The sequence below is a fragment of the Dermacentor variabilis genome, chromosome 1 (assembly GCF_050947875.1).
Source record: "Dermacentor variabilis isolate Ectoservices chromosome 1, ASM5094787v1, whole genome shotgun sequence".
In the NCBI taxonomy this organism is placed as follows: domain Eukaryota; kingdom Metazoa; phylum Arthropoda; class Arachnida; order Ixodida; family Ixodidae; genus Dermacentor; species Dermacentor variabilis.
In genome coordinates this window covers 246,893,935-246,908,652 of record NC_134568.1, presented here as the reverse complement: position 1 = coordinate 246,908,652, position 14,718 = coordinate 246,893,935, and the positions used below count along the sequence as shown (strand labels likewise).

Below are 14,718 nucleotides of genomic sequence, written 5' to 3'. Positions count from 1 at the left end.
AAAACGAAGGTCAAAGTTCCAGTTCTTAAAATTGCTCACCGTATCTCCATCGCTGGTATGTCACTGTGATGTCACGGATTTCAAGTATTTTTTTCTCTATTTGGGCTGTTGTTGCTCACTAAAGGTTGTTAAAGCTTGCTAAGTTCTGTCTTTAGTTCTTTTAGAACACAGTGTAGTGTATCTTTACCCATAGAAAAGTTAACTTGGCTCGAGCCAATGTTGTCAAAGTCCATGACGTCATGACAAGCTGGTGCGGCAACGTCAAGGTGGCATTGCCACCAGTCTTTTATTTTTACATCTTTTCTGGTTTACCTAGCTTCCTCTCATGGTAACAGAGGCTTTATTGGCACTATAGAAGAGCAATTTACTCATGCAACTCAACCTATTTTTCTCTCAAGTGTCCCTTTGCAGACACTGTATCTGTTCATTAGCTAGAATAGAGTAGCCGGACGCTCGGCTTTGGGCGGGTGTCCACTTTTGTGGGCATAGTCCCGTTGTCCCATGACACTGCGATTTATCCCATTTGTGTACGCCTGATTTGTTCAGCTTAGAGTTCAGAAAACAGGCCTGGAAAATTTAGTGCCCCAGAGCATAATTATTGGCATTGAGTGCTACAAATGAACAGCTCAATCACTAGCAAGAGGTGTGTGCAAGAAATCCTTTGGCACCTGGTGGTTCATAGTAAGATGTGAGGATTAACAGCCCTTTTGGAAAAGTGACCACGCAGTTTGAGTACAAAAGTAGACAAGAAACCATGAATGCTCTCATGCAATGTCAAGTTTGCTATTTCTTTGCCTATTTAATAGGGCGCTTTCAGCATCTTTGATCTGCGGAAAAGATGACTTTTCTTAACTCCAACAATGTTAATATGGAACTAAACATCGAAAGAGTGCCATAAAGCATTAAACAAACAGGTATTGTTCCTCCCCTCTCCTCATTGCATCTTGTGTTGTGGTAGCTCTGTCTGTTTTAGGCTTGAAAAGTCATGAGACGAGGGAACGTCTGGCTCTCTGAATGCCTTACCATTGAAGACAAGGGAGACATGGATGCCACCTTAATGCATCTCTGTTCTCATTTTAGGGTGCCCCAGCTGAGCTGCAAAATTCTGCAAGATCGTATTCAAGCTGTGTTATGAGCATAAGTGGGCTCTAAAAGTGATAATCAGGCTTCATTATTCATATTGGATGCCTATTTAGTCTCGTAATAAAGTTTAATTGCTGCCTTACACACCAATTGTAGCATTACCAGACTGCACTGAAATGACCAGTTGAAGATACCGTCATACCTGCCAAGTCTCCAGAAATATGCGGTAGACTTCCGGATTTTGACTATTTCTTCTGGTTGTACGGTTGACAAGAAAATCTCCCTAAAATTTCTATTGTGCCCCGTTTCTATCCGTGTCCAGTGCATTGTCTGGCCACATTGGCAAAAAAAAATTCAACCCAATCCAATCCATTTAGAAATTCATGATGCATAGCACTAATATAAATTATTAAGAAAATAGTAGGAAAACCCTACAGGGTTTTATTTCGTTAGCCGCAGCACTGCTCTTTACACTGACGGGGTTGTTTGGTGCCCTAGTGGCGCTAGTTTCATTCAGCTAGTGAGTGAATGATGTATTTTGCAACTACACTCTTAAACAAAATTACACCTTTGGATCTTATCTTGCCACACAGCAATAATCGTCATCGTCTTGCCCGCATTTCCTTTCTTTAACGCTGCGAGCTCACTACTTCCAAGTCACGAACGGCATGCGCGTTATCAGCATGACGGAGCATTCTCGACAGGAAAGTAGCGAGCGCAGCGTTTTCAAGAAAGGAAACACAAGCGAGACAGATGACGATTATTGTTGTGTGGAAAGATACGACCCAAAGGGCGTACATTTGTCTGAGGGTGTAGCAGCACTAGACTCCACCGTTCTCCACAGCATCAGCCACTTTGGCATTGCGTAAGCGTACTTTCAGTCATGGCTTTAAGGAAGGAGCGTGAGCGCAAAAATTCAAATATTTTATTGTGGTAGAAATTACATAGACACAATTACAAGTGAATTTTTGCTGTTGGTAGCTCTGTGAGGTTCCGTATATATTTAGGTATATGTATGCTGTATGCCATGCCATGCTATATGACATCGGTATATGCGGCTTATATTGCCACACCATTCTATCACTGAAGTTGACAAAGTTGTTCCTCGGAATTTTTAGAATGTCGGCCCACAAACAAACGTCATGAAACAAAACACCGACAGCACATTCCTTTTAGCATAAATATTCTCAGTCTTAAATATTAGAAGTTCGAAACAATTACAGAGCTGAAAGCTGAAAATGATGTAATTTTATTGGCATGGCTTTGCACTACTTCCGGGATTGGCCCAGGAAAGACGTTTGAAACATACCAGATACGGAAAAGTGGTGGTAAAGTTGCTAAGAAAGATGTTGGCTTTAATTAATAAACATAAATCAAATTTTTCAATGGCAGGACTCAAACAGAAGACCTCTAGCACCAAAGCTCATTTTTTCTTAGCTTAAATTTACTTAAATTCCCACTGTCACTACAGCTACAAGTCTTAGACTTTTTGTAACATACTAACATGTTGCTATCGCATTCATTGCTTCGCCCTTATGGCAGAACTGGGATATTTTTTAAAGTAGTATGTACTCAACCGAAGTGATATAGAGTATTTTGTTGATACCAAAGAGCAATGCAGAGTGCGAGTGGCAATTTAGCCTTACGAAAAAAACCTGAACATACAGGGTGCCTACCAAACGGGAAGACCGGGAATTCTCAGGGATGTTGAATAGTCTGGAAATACTCGGGGAGAAGTGAGGGAATTTGTGCTTCTATGAGAAAAAATTTGCTGTAATTTTATTGTAAAGAAATGAAAGTCGTGCTAACGCTGGCTCAAGTAACAGAGAGGAATCGTAATGAATCGTCTTTGACGCCACGTTATCGGTTGGAAGTTGTCAGTGTACAGTCAATGACCAATTTTCCGGACGCATGATTTTTGGGACCTGCCCGATAATTCAGACGGCTTCGCGACACCACCACGTGCCCCATAGAGTCAATGCATAAGAACATATGAAATTTTGGACACAAGAACTCGCCGCTATCCAATTTTCCGGACTTTTTGCTGTGACTGCAGGTCTGAAACGGCATTAATCAAAGCCACCACTGCCGCCATTTTGATTTTATCTCGCCGCGCCGAACCAGTGCTCTCGCACACACATCCGCTGGCAGCCGTAGCCAGCACCACGGCAACGCTAGGCCTAGCTACTTCGATGTTAGCTTTTGTTATGGTAGAGTGTACTAGAACATGGAGAGTGTCTGGAATGGCCGCACTTTCAATGCATTCAAAGTGAAGCCAAACGACTGTGACGCCGTTGGAGATGCTGCGATCGGTAGCACGCACGCAACCTGGTGCAGAGGTAGAATGTCCCACGCAAAAGACTGGGGTTCGAATTTCAATAAGAGGTAGTGTTTTCCTCTATTTAAAAATAATTCTTGCATCGATATTTTTTTTTATACTGCTGCTTAATACTTGCTTTCTTTTCTATGCAATGCAATGCAATGCAATCCCAGAAAATTCTGGCAAGTCATATCACCAGGTAACACTGTCCGCAATATTGTCCTACATGATGATGGTGAAAGCCCCCTGTCTCACGCTGATTGTCCAGTAGCGTTTAACAATTTAACAATCTTCCGGTATAGACAATATTAACTCAAAAATACTAAAACATACCGTTACAATTTCAAGCCAAATTTTGTGTCATATTTTTAGGAAATCCGTATCATCTGGTGAACTACCCCTGGACTGGAAAATCGCAAAAGTTATCCCTGTATTCAAGGGGGATAACAAGTACTCTCCACGAAATTACCGTCCCATCTCATTAACATGCATCTGCTGTAAACTACTGGAACATATCATAGCATCACATATCTACTGCCATTTAGAATCAAATGACTTTTTTTATTTTAACCAGCATGGATTCAGAAAAGGCTTATCTTGTGAAACTCAGTTGCTTGAATTTACAACAGAATTACATTCCAGCATGAATAACAAACAGCAGACTGACTGTGTATTCTCAGATTTTTCCGCAGCATTTGATCGTGTCGCTCATGGTCGCCTCATCTCAAAAATATCCGCGCTCCGGCTGGATTCATTAACTTTATCTTGGCTCCGAAACTTTCTCTCCTTGCGGCAACAGTTCACTGTTGTTAATAACCACTCATCACTTACTTCTGACGTTACATCTGGCGTACCGCAAGGCAGTGTCCTTGGTCCTTTTCTTTTCCTAATTTTCATTAATGACCTTCCACAAAACATATCATCGCAGATAAGGCTTTTCGCTGACGATTGCATATTATGCCGTACAATAAAAACATCTGATGACCATTTAGTATTGCAGAACGACCTTAACCTTGTCAGTTTCTGGTGCAGTACGTGGCAGATGACCCTGAACTCAGACTAATGTAAAGTTATGTCCTTCTCGCGAAAACATTCAAACTCTCACTTTTCTTACGTCCTAAATAACACCGCCGTACCTCCGACATTGTCCTACAAGTACCTTGGCATTGAACTTACAACTAATCTTTCCTGGAGTACACACATAACAGCTATCTGCGCAAGAGCTTCGAAAACTCTGGGTTATCTTCGACGGAACTTGCGTAAATCCCCTGCTATAATTCATAAATTAGCATATCAGACTTTTGTTCGCCCACAGTTAGAATTTGCGTCATCTGTATGGTCACCACATCAAAATTATCTAGTTGATATGCTAGAAAAAATTCAGAACAGGGCATCGCGCTTCATCACAAGTAACTACGAGAGAACTTGTAGCGTGACCAAGATTAAAGCAGATATTTCGCTCCAGCCACTTGAAACTCGTCGCACGATAAGTCTTCTTTGCCTTTTCCATAGATACGTCCATGGTAATCGACCTCATGTGTTGCCGCTTGAAGTACCAGCGTGCACGTCACGTCGCCTTAACAATAGCCATAGTTTCATGCGCATATTCGGCAATATACTGTCGTTTAACACATCAGCACTGCCACGTGTCATAACCGTATGGAACAGTCTTCCTGATAACATTGCGAGCATAACAGATTGTGACGCCTTTCTCGAAGAATTGCAAAGTTTCCTGTAGAAACATTGTATAAGGATGTTATTGACCTGCTTTCCTTCCCTGTTTCTCACATTTGTATTTTTGTATTTTTGTGTGCATGAGTATATAACTGTGTTTACGCTCTCTAAACCTTAGCCTAGACAAACATTTACTGAACTTCGCTTTACTTATCTTGTAAATGCCTGTATTGATATTTATATTGTTTACTCCTATACTGCTTTACTTATCTTGTGAAAGCCTGTATTGGATGTTTATATTGTTTACTCCTGTTGAATCACTTACTTTGTGTCCCCCCTTACCCAATGCCCTTAAATGGGCCTGTAAGGTATTTTAAATAATAATAATAATCACAATGAAAAGTCAAGCAGAACTCACAGGAATAATAACAAAATACCATTTTTTTGACAGGATGAGAATTTTTGCAGCGCCATTGCACTGGGATCAACAAAACTATTCCAAGCAAAGCATGGCTTCTAAGACTCACATGCACACGACACGAAGCGCCGTCGACGATGGCTCGATAGGCTTTGTTCGCTTTGATGGCCGTGCTATCCGAGGCCATCAACGCAATAAGGAAACAGTCAGTAGCCGACGTTCGGTGACCGCGGAACGGCGCAGTTTCGAATACCACCAACAAAGCGATATTATTCCTGCTTTTGTTCTTGCTAATTATTGTAAATACTGTCTTCTGGTATGTTCAAGTTCTCTGCTTAGAACGCTTCATATGCTTCCTTCCTGCATCTGTGGTAGCAATTTCAACAGCAACTGCATATATGCGGCATCACATTGCGCATGCGTATTCATGTACTGAATGCACCCCAAGAGAGGTCTCCTATCGCTGATTGTATGCACGAAGCATGCACTCCGGTAAATATTTTGAAAAGTCAAAATACTATGCACATAAAGAAGGTTGATTAAGAAAGTTACTCTTCGCTGTTGATTAATGAATCACACCTACCTCTCCTCGCACATCTCATCCACATGCATTTCGTTTATGCATATTACCATGTCCACAGTTGTGTTTACAATAATTAGCAAGACCGAAAGCAGGCACAATGTCGGTTCTTTAGTGGTATTCGAACCTGCGTCGTTTCACGGTCACCGAATGCTGGCTACTGACCGTTTCCCTTTTGCGTTGATGGCTTCAGATCATAGATGTAGGAAACTCTATGCTTCTTATTGTAGGAAACTCTATGCTTCTTATTGTAGGAAACTCTATGCTTTGGATAGCACAGCCAACGAAGCGAACGGAGCCTATCAAGCTGTCAGCGACGGCGTTTCGGGTTGTGTGCATGCATGTCTTGGAGGCCATGCTTTGCTTCGAATAGTTTTGTTGATCCCTGTGTGGTGGTGCTGCGAAAATTCACGTTCTGGCAAAAGCTTCGATTTTGTTATTATTCCTGCAAGTTTTGCTTGACTTTTTGTTACGTTGAATTGCAAAGAAAGCATTAAGCAGCAGTATAAAGAATAAAACATCGACACATGAAGTATTAAAAAAAAAAAGGAAAGAAAAACAGTACCCCTTGCTGAGATTCGAACCCCTGTCTTGTGCATGGGAGGCAGACGTTCTACCTCTGCACCACGCCGCGCCTGTGCTACCGATAGCAGCGCCCCCAACGGCGTTCTTTAGGCTTCACTTTTGGAAGCTCGTTCCGGGCTCTCTCCACTTCTAGTTGCGGTTTGCAAGAATACTGTTGTGCATGCATGAACACGGCTGTCACGAGCGCCTCTACATGATTAGATATGAGAAGCCGACGAACAACCAATGCAGCCTAGCGTGACTTGAGATACTGGTTTGTGGTGGTTTTGATAACGGTATTTTCATGAGAAGGCCGACTAATTGTATTGCGTATTGTGCACAAATTGCTTCACTTGCAAACGGAGCACGAGTTTATTTCGGTGTTCGTTCGAGAAGAGCTATTATTCGGTGATGAAAGCAGCATTGATAAGTGATGGCCGGAGATGCCATCACAACACAACTTGCTCGCTCGATCCTCGCAGAGCCGGTTCTAATCGCGCTGCTTGCGGCTACTGACTTGTCCTATGCCAGTGCTGTGAATTTATTTCGGCCTGCAAGATTCGAGGCACTCTTAAACGCAGCCGAATTTTGCCGGAATGTGGAAAGCTCAAGATGCACGAGGACGGGCAGTGTTTGCGAAAGCGCAGTGGTGTCACTCAGTTGTTGCTGACATGTAATTACAATAAATATTATAAAGTGATATCGAAAGTGCGCCTCATATGACAGTCAGCGCCCAGTACTATGCCACTGAAGTGATCAAAACGCACCATCTGAGGGCAGTTGGTGTTGCCGATGGGCAGCGCGGAGCGACCACCGTGTGACTGAGTTCGCCTGGTTTGCTATTTTCTAACGACGGTGTGCATATATCCAAATGTACTTTTCATTTAGCCTCTTACTATTCATGCATGCGTTAAAGAGTTTGAAAAACACTATGCGTTCAATTGCTAGCAGAAGCTTCTTCGTAACTGACGATGTCCACGGCCAGCGAGCAAGGCCTGCCGTCTCCATCAGTGGCAGTTAGTGCATACAGTCGAGAGAATGGCGCGCCGTTTGAGACTTTCCCGTATTTACCGTACTCGAAAAAGGTCCGTTGTAGTAAGACAAACAGCTCTGCGAAACTTTGTTTTGTTGCACATAGGCCATATTAGTATGGTAAACTCTCCTAAGCGGAGCATTGCGCACAGCGCGCTGATTTTGTCGGCAGTAGCCGACGGCACTTGCAATGAAAACGCCGCAAGTCATAGAGCATTTGTTTTCGTGAGCATTTTAGCATCTGGACCATTATGTCGTGGTAAAATGAACACAGAGTTGGTTCTCTCTACACTCTGTCTGCAGCAAAGAGCAGAGCAAATAAGGCCTTGCACGGTGGTTGCTGCGCGCGGCCAGTCTACGAAACCAAGTGTGGACACTCGGCGACACACTGCCGCGGAAAATGCCCACGTGCACAACCTTGTCATAGTAGCAGGTGGGCTAAATGACGTCCTAAACAGGAAAGGGACAGGACTAGCCCAGCTCTTGGCGAAGGGGGTGGACGACTTACGCGAGCTATCCCCTCAGGTGCAGATCGTGGTGTGCATGGTGCCGAAGGTGCCCGTTCGTGATAGTCACGTACAAAGAGCTGTAGTGGCTACTTGAGGTGATATGGAAAATGAGCCGAGAGAAAGGCTTCGAGGTTGTCGAAATAAACAGGGAAGTGAGAAGGTTTGATGGGTTCTAACGAGACGGGATCCACTTCAATTACAGGCTTGCACGACAAGTGGGCTGTCGAATTGCTGGTCGCGCTGTTGCTTTTTTAGGGGGCCCACGGGCGCTCAGTAGGCCAGAGTAGGTAGTAATGAAGAAGGTCCCCTAAGGGAACCTCAGAATAGCATCGCCGTCAATAACAGAAAAAGGAAGAAAGGAAGAAAGAGAGCTCGCCATGCAATAAGCTACAGAAACGTGCAGGGCGGCAGAAGAAAGGGAAAAGTGGGCAGAGATTGAGGAGAAATTAAATAGAGAACAAATAGGGGTGTAGCGGTTACAGAAACGCACCTTAGAGACTCGGAAGAGCTGCCAGTGATTGAGAATTATATTTGGGAAAAGTGCAACAGAACTGATTCGGAAAGAAAGGGAGGGGGAGTCAGAATGCTCATCCATCAGGGAGCCAAATGGAAAAGAGTAAATTAAAAATGTCAAGAGCATCTTTGGTTGTCAGGTACAACGAATGGAAAAAAAAAAATGGCTAAGCGTTAGGTACTTGTGGACCAGAAATAATTGCACAGAGAAGAATAAAGAGTTAGTGGAATGCATAAGTGCTGATATTAAGGGTTTCGGGAATGATGCCAAAATTATCCTATTAGGTGGCATGAATGCCCACATACAGGATTTAGATGGCTATACCGACAATAACGGGAAGTCAATGCTAGTCCTTTGTGAGCAACATAACCTCATTATCATGAATACAGGGCCTAAGTGTGAAGGGCAGACCACTTGGGAAGTGGGAAACCAACAATTGACCATTGATTAGTGTCTGATGACAGAAGGAATGCAGGATAAGTTGAGAGAAATGGTCATTGACGAGAAAGGGTATACCAGCATAGGGAGTGACCATAAACGCATCGTTTTGAAATGGGATATCTAGTTGGGAAAGAGCGCAAGGAGTGTAAAATGGCCAGTCAAAATTTGAATGCTGAACAAATAATTTAATATAGTCACTAGAGCCGAGAAAGAACTTTGCGAATGGCCAAGTAAAGAGTGGGAATATAGTGAGCTTCTAAGCATAATAACGACAGAAATACGGAAAGAGAAACAACATGGTCGTTGGAAAGGAAAAAAGAAACCGAAAAGCTGGTGGAACAGGGAGATATGGGAAGCGATCGCCGAACGACAGAAAGCATCCCGAGAGCACAGGCAGGCAAAGAAGGCGCAGTTGCCGCATTATGAAGTAGTCAGTAAATGGAAAATATACCGGGAGAAAAAGTCTATGGTTCAAATACTGGTGCAAGCAAAGATAAAAGGTGAAAGTGAACATTGGTTGTCAGAATTACATGAGAAAAAAGAGGCCGCATTTAGAATATTTTGGAACCACGTAAAATTATTAGGCAGGAAGTCAACAACAACATATACTAGACAAAGATGGAAACAAACTGGAAGGGGAAGCGGCATTAAATTAAATCAGAAAAATAACAGCCGAATCTTTCCAAGGCAATGATGAGGTTGTAGTTGAAGAAAAAAAGTGCATGAAAGAGAACCAGATAAAAAAGGAGCTTGTGCTGACAAATTCCAACTGGAAGAAAGCCGAAGAGAAAATTGCTAAGCGCACAGCCACAGGGCTAGACGAGGTTCTCGTTAGGCTGATTAATGAACTAGGACCAGAAGGTAAGGAAGCTCTGAAGAAAGCAGCGGAAAAAATTTTAAGAGATAGATGAATACCAGACAGTTCACGACAAAGTAGAATGAATTTAATTTATAAAGGTAAGGGGGAAAAAGATATAATTCACTCGTATAGACCGTTGACCATTACATTGGTAGTATACAGGCTAGCAATGCAGGCAATCAAATTAAAGCTACAAGCATGGGCAGAGAGTAATGGCATTTTGGGAGAACTTCAGAATGGCTTCAGAATAGGTAGACATTTGGATAACTTATTTGTTCTTACTCAGTGTATTTAAATATCAAGCGTAGAAAGCAGACCATTTTATGTGGCCTTTTTAGACGACATGGGAGCGTATGGGAGACTGCAACATTTTGTGGGATATTCTGGAAGGGGAAGGCTTAGGCGACGATTGTCGACAGCTTTTGAGAGAGATTTACCTAGAAAATACAATTTGCTTTGAATGGGAAGGGATGAGGAGCGAAGAGAAAGTTGATATTAACAAGGGACCCGGGCGGGGGTGCCCTTTATCCCTCTGCTGTTTATACTATGACTCAAAGGGAAGCTCATTACTTTTCGAAGCGAGGTCAGGATGCCTTAGAACACGCACCTATAAAGTGAGATATAAGAAGGAAGAAGCATGTGCTTGCTGCAGTAAAGCTAGGGAAACGATGGAGCATGTTTTATTAGAATGTGAAATTTGTCCAGCAGTCGATTTAGGCACCACTGGCCTCCTTGAAACCCTTGGGTTCAGCGGGAGCAGTGGTAAAGCAAACAGGTCCGCAATGAGGCGATTGGAGGATTGGTGGAAGAAAAGTAGGGAAACGATAAAAAACAGACATAGAAAAGCAAAGTTCACAATAGGGGGTCAGAAAATTTGGTTGTGGGAGTTCGTGTTTTTTTTTTCTTTTTCTTTTTCTTTTTTAACCTAGGTAGGACAGCAGTATAATAGCAAGAGCATGGTGGCGTAACCCACCGCCCCGTTCTAAAGGGGATGCTTATAACATCCATCCATCCATCCATCCATAATTCCGCCGATCGATTCGAAGCTTGGAAAGCATGTGTCAAATTGTGCCGGTTTCCAAAAGTAAGCTTTGGCTCAATACAGCAGTGTGGCACGGTGAAGCATATGCGAAGTATTGCGGTGAAGTTTAACTGTGGAAAGGGGCAATTGTCATGGGACCCAGTATGTATTCCTTAATGATACACACGTGCACCTGCCCCAGTACGAGCACCGATATGCCTAAAAGTGTACTGGCAGGCCTTCAGAGCTTTTTCAGATGTGTCTGTGGTGATTTGAGCCCTTAAGGGCAGTAAAAGACTTTCATTCATTTGTTCGAACTGCCCTATGTTTTGGATGTTTTCGCGGCCCCTAGGAAGTGCGGAAGATCGGAAGTTGACGGTACTACTGACCAAGAGGATGCTTCAAATGGTCTGTGGGGCGAACGCGCAGCGGAAAGGGAACGAGAACAGAAAGAAGCGAGGCATTGAGGAATGAACAGGAAAGGAAGTATGCCGCTGCTTCTTTGAAGGAGCTTGAGCTCAAAAAACAAAGTGTTGGCTGATGCCGAGATGCAGGTGTCCCTCATCAAAACCAAAATAAACTCTTTAAGACAGTGAAAGACAACACCGAGGTGTTGTGCGTGGGCTGAGAGTATGTCAGGATAGTTGAGGTCGGCTTTCCAGCTGCTGAGAGAGAATCTCACTTGTGACAAAGTTCGGGCCTCATACCAGTGAGCTTGCTATCAATTGATAGCAATATAAATAGAAATAGTTCATATTCGAAAATGTTTGCTTCTGTATGCATCCATCTTTTTTCGTATTTGAAAATGTTCGACTCAATTTTCAGTGGGCTTTACTTACAATTTTTTTCCAAAGCTATATGATTCGCTTTGCATTTTACTAACCTCTCCCTTGTGTTTTCTGTTTGTAGAAAATAAACACTACTCCTTACTATTCAGACTGGATTAAGTTGTTTTTAAAATTTTTTAACATGCTTACTAGAGAGTGTCACAGCATTGGGTGACATTGTGTCAGCCCGTCTTGACATAAAAAAAAAGTTCTGTGTCACTCTGGGAATTTTGCAAAGGCACTCGGGGAAAACCTGGAATACTCAGGGAATTTGGAAATGTCAGCTTGGTAGACACCTTGACATAGTTCTGCTCATCCATGTGTGAGGAAACACTGGGAAATGGCCTCCTTGCGAAATGTGAAAGAAATGGAATTCATTATAATCAGACATATTCTGAAGAATTATTGAACACCCACTGTGGTTGCTTAGTGGCTTTGGCATTGTGCAGCTAAGCAGGTTGCAAAATAAAATCTTAGTCATGGCGGCTGCATTTTGATGGGGGCGAAATGCAAAAAAGCCTATGTACTGTGTATTGGCACATTAAGGAACCCCAGGTGGTCGAAATTAATCCAGAGTTTGCTACTATGGCATCTCATTATCAGATCATGATCGTGGCACATAAAACAGTACAATTTAATTAAAGAAATTTTTTAGATCTTTTAAAGGCAATGTCAGCAACAATGAAATGCTTGCAAAGTGAGACTTTAAAGTTCATGTGGTCCTTTGTCAATCTGTAAATAAGCCTAATCAAGTTGTCTGCACATAGATGCACTGTCAATGCTTGAAAAAGTAGTTGCCGTTGAGGGGGGCGAGTTGTAATGTTCCACTTATAATGTCTCTGAAGCTTGGCTTCAGTGATGCGAACAACACATTCTGCACGTTTGCTTAATGAATCTTCCCTGCTAATGCATTCTGTTTCTGCAGTTCCCTGAAATATTCTTTTTTTATGAATTTCCTGTATACAGAAGCTTTGCGTGTTTGGCATTTTACGTATTTATCGCTTCCAAAAAATTTTTCCTCAGCACTAAAATTGTCTTTGGCGTTACTCAGCTCACCCAAGTTCTTTCCGTAAAATACACACTTAGAAAACATTGCCATCCTATCAATGCTTCATGCCACAAAAGAGCATACGAATTTCTTCAACTGTGCTGGAAAAAAGTGCTGCCTCGTATGCAGACACTGCAGAAGGTGCTGCAAAAAACAACAGATTGACATCTGATTGTGACCAATGTTGGTCGCATGCTGGAAGGGGCCCAACAATGACCACAAAGGGTTAAGGTGTGAACTGCATACCTCTGTGCATGCTACTGGGGTGCATGCTTAAGCTTCGAACATTGATAAGAATTAAGCTATTTCTTATTGGAATAGGCAGTTGATGCAAAAGAAGATTGAAGGAGCTCATTGCATGGGATTTTCTTGCAAGATTTTTTTCTATTGCCGTATAAGAAAGAACCCCTTATATACCACATTTTCGTAGCTTTCTGACTATAAAAGCTAAGCCTTTATTGAGCTGAAATTTTTCTGCTGTAAACGTTAGTCCTGCTTGTCAGTGACGTACTCTTCTGTGCATGACTCGTATAACTCGTATAACTTTATGATGCAGACCTCCCAAAAGATAGTCCTCCACAAAGTGGATCGCAAACAAAGAGCTCTGGAAGCAAACCACCACAGTGGAATTTCAGCTTTGGAGGCCAAGGAAAGTAAGTAGCATAAAAAGAAGCTCTTTTCTTGTGTGTGTCTGACTGTTTGCATATGCTCTCATGATTGTTATGCAGAAACCTGCAGACATGCAATTATAGAAACAAGACTTTATATTGCACATTTTTGAACTTGCAAAATTATTTATGACAGTAGAATGAGTTACCTAAGCTTTCAGGTTGCAGGTGGTGTGCATGAAACTTTATACCCGCCGTGGTTGCTCAGTGGCTATGGTATTGGGCTGCTGAGCAGGAGGTCACGGGATCGAATTCCGGCCACGGCGGCCGCATTTCGGTGGGGGCGGAATGCGAAAACACCCGTGTGCCTTAGATTTAGGTGCACGTTAAAGAATCACAGGTGGTCGAAATTCCCGGAGTCCTCCACTACGGCGTGCCTCATAATCAGAAAGTGGTTTTGGCACGTAAAACCCCATAATTTAATTTTTTCAATGATACTTTACGTGGGCAAACATTTCCTCGGGAAAGATTGACCAGAGCACCAAAAATAGAATACTTTTCTGTGCTTTAGGATTGGTGCTCACTTTCAGCATTAGGTAAGTAGTACTACTAAAGCTGTCATAGCTCTCATTATCATAGCAATTAATATTGTCACAAATTTATGCTATGTCAATTAGTGGTTTCCACATAGTAGTGTGTACTGGTGCTACGTAAGGAGTGTCATGAGCATGATGTGCTAGCTTCTGTATGCATTTTTCAATGCTACCATTTGGCTTTGTGCCTTTCTGGCATCTCTTCAGGTTAGCACTTAAAGATCAAAAGAGAACCGTGTTTTTTTTTTTAATTTTCCACCTGCAGCTGTGGCTCAGTGGCTATGGCGTTACAGTGCTAAGCATGAGGTTGTGGGTTTCATCTCATCCCTGGCAGCTGCATTTCGATGGGGTGGAATGGAATGGAATGCAAAAACGTGCATGTACCATTCATTGAGTGTACATTAAAGATCCCCAGGTGTATAACACGACCTACTGTATAAAGGGCGACCTGCGCATCCCGTCGTCGCCTACGGCAGCGCGCGGCCGAAGAAATACCACGTGATCATTGAGTAGGGACCAAGCGCGCCGGTAGAGGCCGCCAGTGCTCACCCTCACAGCAACGGCCGAAACGCTCCGGCCCTGCCTTTAGGAGTACGGCGATGACGGTGAAAATTCGCAGAGGAGCTG

General features: G+C 42.9%; 1 protein-coding gene across 2 annotated transcripts in view; it reads left to right on the top strand.

Moving 5' to 3' along the window:
- Positions 1–14,718, top strand: part of Afg3l2 (AFG3 like matrix AAA peptidase subunit 2) — a 132,709-nt gene that overhangs the window by 23,460 nt on the left and 94,531 nt on the right. For both annotated transcript variants that reach the window (XM_075672729.1, XM_075672720.1), the window contains exon 3: positions 13,447–13,543. In XM_075672729.1, the coding sequence (XP_075528844.1) occupies positions 13,447–13,543 (97 nt within the window). The remainder of the gene's footprint in view (positions 1–13,446; positions 13,544–14,718) is intronic.